General features: G+C 43.3%; 1 protein-coding gene across 3 annotated transcripts in view; it reads right to left on the bottom strand.

Annotated features, from left to right (window-relative positions):
• tenm4 (teneurin transmembrane protein 4) overlaps nt 1-15558 on the bottom strand; it is a 969538-nt gene that overhangs the window by 83737 nt on the left and 870243 nt on the right. For all 3 annotated transcript variants that reach the window (XM_070892063.1, XM_070892064.1, XM_070892065.1), the window contains 2 exons: nt 9152-9384; nt 1379-1533 (listed from right to left, as the gene is read on the bottom strand). In XM_070892063.1, the coding sequence (XP_070748164.1) occupies nt 1379-1533; nt 9152-9384 (388 nt within the window). The remainder of the gene's footprint in view (nt 1-1378; nt 1534-9151; nt 9385-15558) is intronic.

Below are 15558 nucleotides of genomic sequence, written 5' to 3'. Positions count from 1 at the left end.
GATTTGCTTCAAAAAACAGTGCTCAATGAATTTTGTTGGTCAGTTAAGAATGATCTGCATCAATGATAAAAACTTTTCTTTGCTGATGGTGAAGTCTATTGACGAATTTTAAGGGATTCACTCCTGAAGTCAATAAATGTAGGAAAGTGCACCATTTAGGATACTTCAGCAGTCATCAAGATCATGTAAACTGGACCCCATTTCCTTTCTGCTGAAATATAATTCACAGTCAGTACCTACTGCTGGACTGTGCTGAAGTACACCACTATATTTGTAAATTAACTAAACCCTTACTCCAGACTGATTAGACATGTTTGTAATTCTTTGATCAGAGTACATCCAGAGAGGAAACACTGGTATATGACAATGAATTAAAAATAGTACAGTTAACCCCAGCTACTGTTCATATGATGAATATTAGTGTTTAATTTCCTAAAATACTGTACATTTAAATTAAGATATTTTATAAAAGAATTTGATTTGATTGCAGGTTATAAAAAGACAAGAAACATAAAACACAGCATACAATTATAATCTTGGTATGGATCTCTTTTCGGTGAATATTATTCCAGCATTTCTATTTGTGATGCTCTAAATAGGGAATTCAGAAGCAACTTCTTTACTCAGAGAGTGGTGAGAATGTGGAACTCACTATCTCAGGGAGTAGTTGAGGCAAATAATATAGATGCATTTAAGCAGAGTCTAGATAAGCATATGAGAAAGAAGGGAACAGAGGGTTATGCTGACAGAGTTAGATGAGGAGGAGGCTCGAGTGGTGCATAAATGCCGACATGGACTGGTTGGGCCGAAAGGCCTGTTTCTGAGTGTTATATCCGATGTCATTTCCTCTCAAAAGTGGTTTCTATGCTTTCTATTACTTGGAAGTGCATAAACATTACTTCCACTTAAAAGTGTTTAGTTATTATCTCAAACACATTCCTGGTTAAAACTAGATTAAAGACCGACAAGAAGTTTACTTAAAATTAACTTATCAAAAAATCACCACTTCAAACTCAGATTATCACTAATGGCTAGACAGTCCTCCATTTGTTCCACTAACCCCAGGCCCAAAATCATGTACCGACAATGACTTAATGCATGATGCATGGAGGAGTTTCTGGCCACTGGACAGCTTGGGGTAGAATTGGGGCACAAGATTGATGTAACCCCAGAAAACTGACGGAAACAGCCATTTACGCCATTTCTCTGGGGTTTAAGTCGAAGTTATGGTGGACAATCGGGAGAACCTGGAAATTCCCACCACTTATCTTTTAGCTAATACTAACTTCCATAATTTATCTTCAGCTTGTCCACAAACAATGAAATTGTAAGAGGGTTATTTGCATGGCAAGATCATACTGTATGACAAGTATATTACCTGTGAAATATCCATCACTGAATCACAACTAAGAGGTCGTGCTGATGTTAAATCGTTAGAACCAATCACAGAGGAGATGATTCCATTCTGATCAATCCGGCGAATCATGGTTCCATCCACAAAGTATATCAGACCAAATTTGTCAACAGTTATACCTGGTAAAGAAAAACAATGAATAGTCCAATAAAGCTATCAAATAAGGGTTTAGGTTTATGCTGTATGCAATTTCTTCTGTTGCTTAAGCCACAAGGTTTCAAACTATAAGGGGATTGGCAGAGCTCCTCAAATACATTGGCCTGGATTTTGCGGGGTCAATGATGGCATAAGCACAGCATACGCCATCGTAAGCCCTCAGAATGGCCCCACAAGTTCCGGCTTTCCGTATGCATGAAAACCCGGAACTTGCGATCTGTCAAAGTTCGCAAGGTGGAGCTTGTTGATATTTGTTAAAGGTTCCCACACAGAGAAATGTTTGAAAACCACTGCATTAACTATTAAAAACCATCAGGATTAAAAAAAATACAAATTCTGCTCATCTGATAATTTCAGTGGAAATGTATTTGTCCAAAAACAATTCTGACCACATACGTAATAAGAAATTAGGAAATGAGAAAAGCTTTCTTTCCCTCTATAGACCAAAAACAATTTGTCTTATTACAGCATCAATTTAATGTCTAAGGGAGGCAACAGATCACAGATAAGACTTTAAAAGAATTCTAGAGGTGACATCTCCATGGATTTAGTAGCAGAATCACTGTGAAATGTAGTGTATTTAATTATCTGTATTTATCCTTATAATCTTCAATTCCAGTTTTCAAGAGATTGTTATCCAGCTCTTCTTTGATGGAATTACTTGATGTTGAATTAACATTTTGCTCCTCGAGAAAAAAATGGCTTCTAATCTTTCAACTTTGCCAGGTTTGTTCATTTCATATTTTTGTCCTCTGATTTTGCAATCAGGGTGTAAATAATCTGAATATATCCATGTCACTCGTTATTTTAAAATACTGTGGATACAATTTCTTTCAATATTTTCAAATTCTGCTCAGAGTTTCTTCATTACTTAAACCCTTGGTCGTCATCCATCTTGTTGCTCTTCCCTGAATCTTCACCAATGCTTCAATGCTTTTTTAATTGCCGATCAAAATTGTATGTCCCGAAATTCACACTATATTCCTTTCTGCATCTGCTTACTTTGTCCAGATCTCTTTGAATGCTACAAATCTCCTCATGGTCTGCCTTATTGTTATCATCACTTTTTTTAGATCATTATTCTCTACAACATTTATAAATAGTGTAAACTCCTGCGGAACGTTACAAGCCACTGCCATCCATACAGTTTTTTCCCATTAATCATCATTTTTGCCATGCCTTTTTACTGCCAAATCAAACATGTAATCCAGCCAGCTAATTTACCATTAGTTCTGTAAGCCTATGGCTGCAGAATTACTGTTGTAATATATGTACATAAGTTCTGCCTACGAACAGGGGGCAGTGCCGTTGGAGGTCTTAGAGTCATAGGTACACTCGTGCTGGGCCCGGTATATAACCTGAACTTCACCTTTGTATCTTCACTTCTGGAAGCCATTAAAGACTGACCAGGTTACACCTAGTCACTGAGTCACAGTACGGAGTTCATTGTATCATTTCATACACCACACCTGGCGACGAGGCAAATACGAACCCACGCAAAAGTATGGCGAGCGCAGCACGATCGAGTATTGTTGGAATTCTCGAGAGATTCAATGAGGAAGAGGATTGGGGAGATTTCACGGATTGTCTTGACCAGTATTTCATGGCAAACGACCTAAACACAGACAAGGATGCAGAGAAGCGCAGGACAGTTCTTCTCACCGTCTGTGGCCCCACGATCTATGCACTCACCAAGAATCTGCTCTCACCCACTCTTCCTACAGAAAAGGATTACAAAGAACTGTGTGCTCTAGTTTAGGAACATCTTAAACCCACGGAAGGAATCCTCATATCCAGATATCGCTTCTATACGCACGTTCGTCCAGAAGGCCAGGACGTAGCGGCATTTGTTGCCGACCTGAGACATCTTGCAGGGCCTTGCCAATTTGAGCCTGTGTTGGAAGACATGCTGTGTGACATTTTTGTGATCGAGGTCGACCACGAAGCGATCTTAAGTAAGCTGCTGGCTGTGGAGACGCTAGACCTCAGCAAAGTCATCACCATCACCCAGGCTTGCATGTCCACGCAGAAAAGCACGAAGCAGATATCGCAACAAAACAGGAACTCCAAGGCAAGTACTGTGTACAAAATTGTATCGACGACCGGCAGAGCTGCAGATGGCAGGGCCTAATCGATTGCGTCTGCAAGACCGGGAGCTGCTCAAAGTTCGCCAGAGGGCCGACTCGACTGCGTATGCGAGAACGGGAGCCGCTCAAAGCCCGCCATTGGGTGCAAATCTGAGCTCAACATGTTGGCGTTGCGGGGGCAATCACCGACCCCATCAGTGCTGCTTCAGGCAGTATGTATGCAGAGGGTGTGTGAAGACGGGGCATCTTCAGTGGACGTGTCCATAGCAGAGCAAGTGAGCTGCGACACACCTCGTGGATAATGATCAATTCAGCGTGGATCTGGTGATGCAGCCCGAGGCATTTAAGAGCTCCAAGGAGAAAGTGTATACCATATATACATTCCTAAAAAAGAGCTAAACTATAATGATGGAGGTAAAATTACTAACAAAGAGCCAACCGATAATGATGGAGGTAAAATTAAACAGCTTGCCGGTATCCATGGAATTAGACACGGCTGCGAGTCAATCGATAATGATCCAGAGGACTTTCAAAAAGCGGTGGGAGACCAAGGCAGAGAGACCCAAGCTGAGTCCAATAAATGCGATGTTGCGTACCTATACCAAAGCGCTCATACCAGTGATCGGTAGTGCAGCAGTAAGAGTGTTGTATGAGGAAATGGTTCATGATCTACCGTTGTGGATTATCCCGGGCAGGAGTTGGCTCGAGAAAATAAAATGGAAATGGTATGATATCAAAGCTTTGTCATCAGCGGATGATGATTTGTGTGCTCAAGTGCTGAGCAAATTTCCCTCACTGTTTGAATCAGGAATTGGCAGTTTCAAGGGAGCCAAGGTGCAGATTCACCTAGGCCCAGACGCAAGGCCCATCCATCACAAAGCCAGGGAGGTCCCGCACATGATGAGAGAAAAGGTTGAGCTTGAATTGGACAGGCTACAACGCGAGGAGGTCATCTCACCGGTCGAATTGAATGAATGGGCCAGCCCCATTGTTCCGGTGTTAAAGAGCGACGGCACAGTCAGGATTTGAGGAGACTACAAGGTCACGATCAACTGAGTTTTGAAACAAGATCAGTACCCGCTACCAAAAGCTGATAACCTGTTTGCAATGCTAGCCGGGGGAAAATCGTTCACCAAATTGGATCTAATGTCGGCCTACATGACACAGGAACTGGTTGAATCATCAAAGAAATCTACGTGCATCAACACGCACAAAGGACTGTTTATTTACAACAGGTGCCCTTTTGGCATTTGTTTGGCAGCAGCCATATTTCAGAGAAACATGGAGAGCCTATTGAAATCCGTCCCCAGGACTGTGGTATTCCAAGATGACATCCTAGTCACAGGTCGTGACACTGCCGAGCACCTGCACAATCTGGAAGAGGTTTTGCGTCGTCTGGACAAAGTGGGACTCAGGCTGAAACGTTCAAAGTGCGTTTTCATGGCACCAGAGGTCGAATTCCTTGGACGAAAGATTGCTGCAGACAGAATCAGACCTACAGACGTGAAAACAGAGGCCATCAAAAATGCGCCCAGGCCCCAGAATGTGATGGAGCTGTGTTCGTTCCTGGATCTTCTCAACTACTTCGGTAACTTCTTACCCAAATTGAGCACAGCATTAGAGCATTGCACAAGCTGCTCAGGAATGGAGACGACTGGGTGTGGGGTGAACTTCAAGACAGAGCCTTTGAGAAGGCTAGAAATCTGTTGTGTTCCCACAAGCTACTGGTACTGTATGACCCATGCAAGCGTGTAGTTTTGATCTGTGATGCATCGTCCTATGGGGTCGGCTGCGTACTCCAGCAAGCCAATGAGTCAGGCAAACAACAACCAGTTGCATATGCGTCTCGAAGCCTGTCCAAGGCGGAAAGAGCCTACGGCATGGTCGAGAATGAGGCTTTAGCATGTGTTTATGGGTTAAAAAAAATGCACCAGTACCTGCTTGGGCTTCGCTTCGAGCTGGAAACCGATCACAAGCCGCTTATATCGTTGTTCTCGGAACACAAAGGTATCAATACCAACGCGTCGTCCCACATCCAGAGGTGGGCGCTGACATTATCTGCCGATGATTATGTCATTCGCCATAGGCCAGGCACCGACAACTGCGCTGATGCATTGAGCCGGTTACCGTTGCCCATACCGGAGGTGGAAACGCCAATGCCCGCAGAGCTACTCATGGTCATGGATGCCTTTGAGAGTGAAGGGTCGCCTGTCACTGCTCAATAAGTTAAGACCTGGACCAGCCAGGATCGGACCCTATCGGTTGTAAAACGTTCTGTTCTTAACGGTGACTGGTCGACCATCCCCAAGGAAATGGGTGATGAAACCAAACTGTATAGCCGTCGCAAAGATGAGCTTTCCATCCAGTCCGACTGTTTACTGTGGGTAATCATGTTGTAATGGCCAAGAAAGGCAGGGCGAGATTTGTATGGGAGTTAAATAGTACGCATCCCGGTATTGTCATGATGAAGGCCATCGCCAGGTCCCGTGTTTGCTGGCCTGGCATTGATTTGGACTTAAGAGTCATGTGTGCATCAGTGCAACACTTGCATGCAGTTAAGCAATGCCCCAAAGGAAGCTCCGTTCAGTCTGTGGTCATGGCCATCCAAACCATGGTCTAAAATCCACATCGACTTTGCGGGTCCCTTCCTCAGTAAAATGTTTTTGTGGTGGTGGATGCATACTCCAAATGGATAGAATGTGTGATCATGTCATCCAGTACTTCCACTGCCACCATTGAGAACCTGAGAGCCATGTTTGCCACACATGGTCTGCCAGACATCGTTGTCAGTGATAACGGACCGTGTTTCACGAGCCTGGAGTTTCAAGAGTTCATGAAACGCAACAGCTTAAAACATGTGAGGTCAGCCCCGTTCAAACCCGCGTCCAATGGCCAAGCGGAGCGGGCAGTTCAAACCGTCAAGCGGAGCCTGAAACGCGTAACTCACGGTTCCTTGCAGACATGCCTGTCACGCATACTGCTCAGTTACAGGACAAGGCCACACACACTCACTGGGGTCCCGCCTGCGGAACTATTGATGAAGAGAGGCCTCAAAACCAGGCTCTCTCTAGTCCATCCTGACCTTAACGATCATGTCAAAACCCGACATCACCGCCAGCAGTGGTATCACGACCGTGCCGCAGTGTCACTCGACATATCTGTAAATGACCCAGTGTATGTATTTAACCATGGTCAAGGGCCCAAGTGGCTCCTGGGCAATGTTATGGATAAGGAGGGTAACCGGGTGTATATGGTTAAGCTCAAGAATGGGCAGATGTGCAGGAAACACATTGATCAAATCAAGCTAAGATACACTGACAAACCAGAACAGTTGGAAGAAGACACCACGAGCTTAGACGACTAACCAACTCACGTCCAGCCATCAGAAGAATCCACTGTGGTCAACGCCCAGCCCCAAGCCATGAGAGACTCGGATTGTACTCAACCAGGGAGTGAAGGGCTCCGGACCGTCTGAACTTGAAATAGGGACTTGTGTTAAGAACTGGGGGAGAGTGATGTAATGTATGTATATAAGGTCTGCCCACCAACAGGGGGCACTGCCGTCAGAGGTCTTAGGGTCATAGATACACTCGTGCTGGGTCCAGTATATAACCTGAACTTCACCTTTGTATCTTCACTTCTGGAAGCCATTAAAGACTGACCAGGTTACACCTAGTCACTGGCTCACAGTACGGAGTTCATTGTATCATTTCATACAACACAACTGTCATTTTCATGGTGACACACAGCGGTTTCAGATTTGTATTGACATAAAGATGAAAGTATAACATGGGAATCAAGTCTTGGTCGTGCTGTTGAGTACACTAAAGCCAAGCAATGCAAAACCCTAAGACCCCATCCAGGAGGCTATCTTCAACATCTTGGGCTCTACATCATAGAGATTAGTCATAATTTTACTTCTGCGTCAGAATGTCAGGAGTTAAAGCCTCACTCTAGGACATGAGCATATTATCGAGGTTGATATTTGTGAGGAACTGACAAGTATTGGTTTTGAAGGAAATGCCTTCTTATGTAATGTTAAAATGAGGCCTGAGCTGTCTCTTCAGATGGCTGTAAAAGATCCCATGGCGAAGAGCAGGGAGGTCTCCTGGTAGCTTTGCCAACATTTATCCCTCAAACAAAGTGGAATAATATCATTTATCTCAAGTGCTATTTGTGGGACCTTGCTATATGAGAATTGGCTGCTACATTTGCAACATCTTAAGGATGTGAAAGTTGCTATAAAAAAGCAAGGTCTTTCTATAATTCCAGTGTGAATGAACCGGAGTATATTCCCCTGATCTCCTAGGCATTTTGTAAGCTTAGTTATTCAGTCTCTATAATGCTATGAGAAAGTGATCATTGTTGCCTACTGTCTCCTAACATTATAATGAAGCTGCTCTTGGGTGTGAAGCTCCATTTATATCAGTAAGCACATATACAAAAAGCTCCCTCCTGACAGGCAAAGTCAGAGTCACAGCCAGAGCAAACCTTAGTATCAATTGGACACTCTTGGCTCCCAAAAATGCCTCTTACTGCCCGAAAGTGGCGGCCACACGGTGGAGTCGAATGACCGCCGATTTGGAGTTGAATGGCCGCCGCTAGCGAAATTCTCCGGCAGTCCCCATTTCCACCCGCTGCTGCCAACCCCTCCTAAGTGCATCATCAAAGCGTGCACCGCCGATCTCTCGCACCTCAATCACATTTCACCGTAATAAATCTTTGGCCACCGAGCGGTGCCCCCAACAGTATTTTTAGTCGGTGCACTATGTTGTGTGCGCGACATGGCTATGCGGCAGCCATTCAAGGAGAGGGAGCACTGCCGCGGCTGCCATTTTATTTTTTTTGTCGGCTGACTGCCAGGTCAGCCTGACAATTATGCCCCCGGGTTTGGTCAGGCCACCAACAGGCAGCCTGACACCCCTCTTGGGTTTCAGGCTGCTGGCCCAGTCAAAACCCTCCCTGGTGGCCCAGTGGACCTAACTAAAATAATCGCAGAGTTCGCAGCAGCTCTCCCCTTTAAGTCAAGGGGAGAGACGAGGTGACGTACGAGATGACTGACAGCGGTGGAGACTCCGTCCCATCTCCCCTTCCGCCCCTCTACTGTGCTTACCACCGCATTACTGTCTCCATTATGACCAACTTATGGTCCGCTTGAAAAAAATGACAAAGAGCTGAATTTCACACGAGAGGCCACCTCATCCATAGCGGAGGTGGAAACACATCAACAGTGGTAGGTGTGACCTGTTTCGGGCGGCACTGAATTTATACCCCTATGACTACTGGTCTCAGAATGATAATATAGAATAACTGCAATCTTAGCAGTAATCTTCAAAACTGATATACTGTTGTTGGGGGTGGCTACAGGCTCCAAAGTGTGTTTCCAACTTACTTCCGATCCAAAGGCAAGACTATCTACTAAAATTTCTGGTACCGATGGTCAAAACCATTAAAATAAATAAAGCTGAAATAACCAATTGGCTGGAGACTTTACCTCTTGGACTAGTTAGAGTGGCTTCAATCGCTTTTCCACCATCACCACATCGAGCTTCATCAAAAGGAAGGCATTGATCCCCTGTCCCAGCCACGACCACAGCATTCTTAGTGATGTCCTTGACTCCAGAGAGGGATTTTATTTTATAAACACGTCTGCTATTTGTATCAGACAGATACAGTGATCCTGACACAGTATCCACAGAAAGGTAGTACTTGTGTGCTGGGCTGTTACTAAAAAAAGATAAAAACACAATTTAAGCTTTAGATTAACTCTACATTTAAATAGAACAGTTCTATATTTACTTATAGATTTGAATTTTGTCAAGGTTGTTTGTACTAATTGCTGTTGCTCCCAATTAGGGCATGTTCTCGCTCCTTCAAATCATTCTGCACCAGCTCCTATTGACCTCAGGCTTGTTGTGCATCTGCAGTTGCCTGCCCTATTTGAACTGAGGCCCATTACTTGCCTCCACTGATCAACCCCTTCACTTTCCCTCTCTGTCATCCCTGCAGGTCTTTAATCCTGGCGGCTCTGATTAGCCAGTACTCCTCCTGGGCCTATCATCTTCTACTTTGTTTTTGACCAATCAGTTGACTCGCTTTGTGCACTGGTGTCCCTCCACAGATCTCCTGTGGGTCCTTCAGACCAGACCCTATATTTAATTAATTTTCCCCAATGAAGGCCCAATCTTTATTTAATTATGTTGACTGAAGTCATGGTCTTTATTTAATTAATGCTTCTGATATCTAAAGCACTTTCAATTTATTAACCTCTATTTATTTAGTTAATTTTGTCAACTTTCTCTTCAATTCATTTAATTTCTATCTCCCTGCCATTAGTTCTGTTTTCCCCATGCTGTGTAAAGCTGTTCAAAAATCATTAATTCCTCTTTTTAGTTAATTCATTTTTCGGGAGTTCCATTTTTTATTCCCAACTGTCTCATAAGAACAAAAGAAATAGGAGCAGGAGTAGGCCATTTGGCCCCTTGAGCCTGCTCCGCCATTCAATAAGATCATGGCTGATCTGATCTAGGCCTCAACTCCACTTCCCCGCCCGCTCCCCAATAATCGATAATTCCCTTATCATTAAAAAATTTGTCTATCTCCATCTTAAACATATTCAATCACCAAGCCTCCACAGCTCTCTGGGGTAGAGAATTCCAAAGATTCACGACCCTCTGAGAGAAATCTGTTTAAACGTGCGATCTCTTATTCTGAAACTATGTCCCTTAGTTCTAGATTCCCCCACGAGGGGAAACATTCTCTCTGTAATTACCCTGTCAAGCCACCTCAGAATCTTATACATTTCAATAAGATCACCTCTCATTCTTCTAAACTGCAATGAGTATAGGCCCAACCTGCTCAACCTTTCTTCAGAAGACAATCCCTTCATCTCAGGAATCAACCTCGTGAACCTTCTCTGAACAGCCTCCAATGCAAGTATATCCCTTCTTAAATAGAGAGACCAAAACTGTACACAGTACTCCAGGTGTGGTCTCACCAATGCCCTGTACAGTTGTAGAATGATTTCCTTACTTTTATACTCCATCCCCCTTTAAAGGCCAACATTCCATTTGCCTTCCTAATTACTTGCTGTACCCGTATGCTAACATTTTCTGTTTCATGTACAAGGAGCCCCCGGATCCTTCTGTAGCATATTATAATCTTTCCATTTAAATAATAACTTGCTTTTTTATTTTTCCTACCAAAGTGGATAACCTCACATTTTCCCATATTATACACCATCTGCCAAATGTTTGCCCATTCACTTAGCCTATCTATATCCCTTTGCAGTTTCTTTGTATCCTCCTCACAACTTGCTTTCCCATCTCACTTTTTATCAGCAAATTTGGCTACACTACATTCAGTCCCTTCATCCGTCATTAATATAGATTGTAAATAGTTGAGGACCCAGCACCTCACTAGTTACAGTTTGCCAACCTGAAAATGACCCATTTATCCCGACTCTCTATTTTCTGTTAGTTAGCCAATCCTCTATCCATGCTAATATATTACCCCCAACCCCATGAGCCGATCTTGTGCAGTAACGTTTTATTTGGCATCTTATTGAATGCCTTCTGGAAATCCAAATACATGACATCGACTGGTTCCCCTTTTATCCAATTATCCACCCTGCTCATTATATCCTCAAAGAACTCCAGAAAATTTGTCAAACATGATTTCCCTTTCATAAAATCAAGCTGACTCTGCTTGACCGTATTATGATTTTCCAAATGTCCCGTTACTACTTCCTTAATAATGGACTCCAGCATTTTCCCAACCACAGATGTTAGGCTAACTGGTCTATGGTTTCCTGCTTTTTGTCTGCCTACTTTTTAAAAATAGAGGCGTTGTATTTGTGGTTTTCCGATCTGCTGGGACCGCCCCAGAATCCAGAGAATTTTGGTAGATTACAACGAATGCATGCAATATCTCTGCAATCACTTCTCTTAAGACTCTTGGATGTAAGGCATCAGGTCCAGGGGACATGTCCGCCTTTAGTCCCAGTATTTTACCTAGTACGACTACATTAGTGATCATGATTGTATTAACTTCCTCCCTACCTATAGCCCATTGATTATCCACTATTGGGATGTTTTTAGTGTCTTCTACCATGAAGATCAATACAAAATATTTGTTCACCATCTCTGCCATTTCCCCGTTCTCCATTATTAATTCCCCAGTCTCATCCTCCAGGGGACCAACATTTACTTTAGCCACTCTTTTCCTTTTTATGTATCTGTAGAAACTCTTACTATCTGTTTTTATTTTTTGTGCTAGTTTACTTTCATAATCTATTTTCCCTCTCAATCATTTTTTTATTCATTCTCTGCTGGCTTTTAAAAATTTCCTAATCCTTTGGTCTCCCACTAGTCTTGGCCACATTGTATGCCTTTGTTTTCCAATTTGATGCCCGACCTTATTTCCTTAGTTAACCACAGATGGTTACCCCTTCTCTTGCACTTTCCTTCTCATTGGGATATATTTTTGTTGAGTTATGAAATGACTGCCACTGCTCTTCAACTGTCCCATACTTTAATCTGTTTTCCCAGTCTACTTTAGCCAACTCTGCCCTCAGACCTTTGTAGTCCCCTTTATTTAAGCTTAGGACACTGATTTGAGAACCAACTTTCTCTCCCTCCAACTGAATTTGAAATTCAACCATGCTATGGTCACTCATTCCTAGAGGATCTTTTACTACAAAATCATTTATTAATCCTGCCTCATTACACAGTACTAGATCTAAGATAGCCTGCTCCTGGTTGGTTCCGCAATATACTGTTCAAGGAAACTATCCTGGATACACTCTATGAACTCTGGCCAATTTGCTTTGTCCAATCAATAAGAAAGTTAAAATCACCCATGATTATTGCCATTCCTTTTTTACAAGCCTCCATTATTTCTTGATTTATACTCCGTCCACCCGTGTAGCTACTATTAGGGGGCCTATAGACTACGCCCACCAGTGACTTTTTCCATTTATTATTCCTTATCTCCACTCAAACTGATTCAACATCTTGATCCTCTGAGCCAATATCATTTCTCACCAACGCACTGATCCCATCCTTTATTAACAGTGTTACCCCACCTCCTTTTCCTTTCTGTCTGTCCATCCGAATTGTCAAATACGCCTGAATATTTAGTTCCCAGTCCTGGTCACCTTGCATCCATATCTGTGTGATGGCTATCAGATCATACACATTTCTATCTATTTGTGCCGTCAATTCATCTATTTTGTTACGAATGCTACGTGCATTTAGACAAAAAGAGCTTTTAAATTTGTTTTTTTCAAACCCTTTTTTTCCTGCTTCTTTCCTCTGTCCTTCAAACTCACTTTCTTCATTTTTGCTTTCTAATTCCAGATTTACTCCCCTCCCTACTGAATCTATTCTCAGGTTCTCATCCCCCTGCCAAGCTAATTTAAACCCTCCCTAACAGCACTAGCAAACTCTCCCGTGAGGATATTGGTCCCGGCTCTGTTGAGGTGCAACCCGTCCGGCTTGTACAGATCCCACCTCCCCCAGAAGCAGTCCCAATGCCTCAGGAAACTAAAGCCCTCCCTCCTGCACCACCTCTCCAGCCACGTATTCATCTGTTCTATCCTCCTGTTTCTGTACTCACTAGCTCGTGGCACCGGGAGTAATCTGGAGATTACTACTTTTGAGGCCCTGCTTTTTAATCTCTCTCCTAGTTCCCTTTTAAGCTTCCCCTTCCCAATAGCCCTTTGATTATCAATTATTGGGATGCTTTTAGTGTGTTCTACCGTGAGGACCGATACAAAATATTTGTTCAAAGACTCTGCCACTTTCCTATTTTCCATTATCAATTCCCCAGTCTCGTCCTCTAAGGGTCCAACGTTTACTTTAGCTAATCTCTTCCTTTTTATATACCTGTAGAAGCTCTTACTGTATATATTTATATTTCTTGCTTGTTTACTCTCATAATCTATCTTCTTTCTCTTGATTATTTTTTAGTCGTTCTTTGCTGGTTTCTAAAAATTTCCCAATCCTTTGGCCTTCTACTATTCCTCACAACATTGTATGCCTTTGTTTTCAATTTGATCCATCCTTTACTTCCTTAGTTAGCCAGGGATGGTTCATTCTTCTCTTAGTCTTTTTTTCTCATTGGAATACATCATTGCTGAGCATTATGAAATATCTCCTTAAATGTTTGTCACTGCTCATCTATCATTTTACCCGTTAATCTATGTTCCCAGTCCACTTTAGCCAACTCTGCCTTCATACCTTTATTTAAGTTCAGGACACTAGTTTGTGACCTAGCTTTCTCACCCTCAAACTGAATTTGAAATTCTACCATGCTATGATCACTCTTCCCAAGAGGATCCTTTACTATGAGATTATAGACAGATAGAAAATAGTTGCAGGAGTAGGCCATTCGGCCCTTCGAGCCTGCACCGCCATTCAATAAGATCATGGCTGATCATTCCCTCAGTACCCCTTTCCTGCTTTCTCTCCATACCCCTTGATCCCCTTAGCCGTAAGGGCCATATCTAACTCCCTCTTGAATATATCCAATGAACTGGCATCAACAACTCTCTGCGGCAGGGAATTCCACAGGTTAGCAACTCTCTGAATGAAGAAGTTTCTCCTCATCTCAGTCCTAAATGGCCTACCCCTTATCCTAAGACTATGTCCCCTGGTTCTGGACTTCCGCAACATCGGGAACATTCTTCCCGCATCTAATCTGTCCAGTCCCATCAGAATCTTTTATGTTTCTATGAGATCCCCTCTCATCCTTCTAAACTCCAGTGAATAAAGGCCCAGTTGATCCAGTCTCTCCTCATATGACAGTCCAGTCATCCCTGGAATTAGCCTGGTGAACCTTCGCTGCACTCCCTCAATAGCAAGAACGTCCTTCCTCAGATTAGGAGACCAAAACTGAACACAATATTCCAGGTGAGGCCTCACCAAGGCCCTGGACAACTGCAGTAAGACCTCCCTGCTCAGATACTCAAATCCCCTAGCTATGAAGGCCAACAAACCATTTGCCTTCTTCGCCGCCTGTTGTACCTGCATGCCAACTTTCAGTGACTGATGAACCATGACACCCAGGTCTCGTTGCACCTCCCCTTTTCCTAATCTGCCGCCATTCAGATAATATTCTGCCTTCGTGTTTTTGCCCCCAAAATGGATAACCTCACATTTATCCACATTATACTGCATCTGCCATGCATTTGCCCACTCACCTAACCTGTCCAAGTCACCCTGCAGCCTCTTAGCATCCCCCTCTCAGCTCACACCGCCACCCAGTTTAGTATCATCTGTAAACTTGGAGATGTTACACTCAATTCCTTCATCCAAATCGTTAATGTAAATTGTAAAGAGCTGGGGTCCCAGCACTGAGCCCTGCAGCACTCCACTAGTCACTGCCTGCCATCCTGAAAAGGACCCGTTTATCCCGACTCTCTGCTTCCTGTCTGCCAACCAGTTCTCTCTCCACGTCAGTACATTACTCCCAATACCATGCGCTTTGACTTTGTACACCAATCTCTTGTGTGGGATCTTGTCAAAAGCCTTTTGAAAGTCCAAATACACCACATCCACTGGTTCTCCCTTGTCCACTCTGCTAGTTACATCCTCAAAAAATTCCAGAAGATTCGTCAAGCATGATTTCTCCTTTCATAAATCCATGCTGACTTGGACCGATCCTGTCATTGCTTTCCAAATGCACTGCTGTTTCATCCTTAATGATTAATTCCAACATTTTCCCCACTACTGATGTCAGGCTAACCGGTCTATAATTACCCATTTTCTCTCTCCCTCCTTTTTTAAAAAGTGGTGTTGCATTAGCTACCCTCCAGTCCATAGGAACTGATCCAGAGTCGATAAGACTGTTGGAAAATGATCACCAATGCATTCACTATTTCTAGGATCACTTCCTTAA

The sequence above is a fragment of the Pristiophorus japonicus genome, chromosome 10 (assembly GCF_044704955.1).
Source record: "Pristiophorus japonicus isolate sPriJap1 chromosome 10, sPriJap1.hap1, whole genome shotgun sequence".
Taxonomy (NCBI): Eukaryota; Metazoa; Chordata; class Chondrichthyes; family Pristiophoridae; genus Pristiophorus; species Pristiophorus japonicus.
Note: the sequence above shows the minus strand (reverse complement) of the source record. Positions and strands in the feature narration are given on the sequence as shown.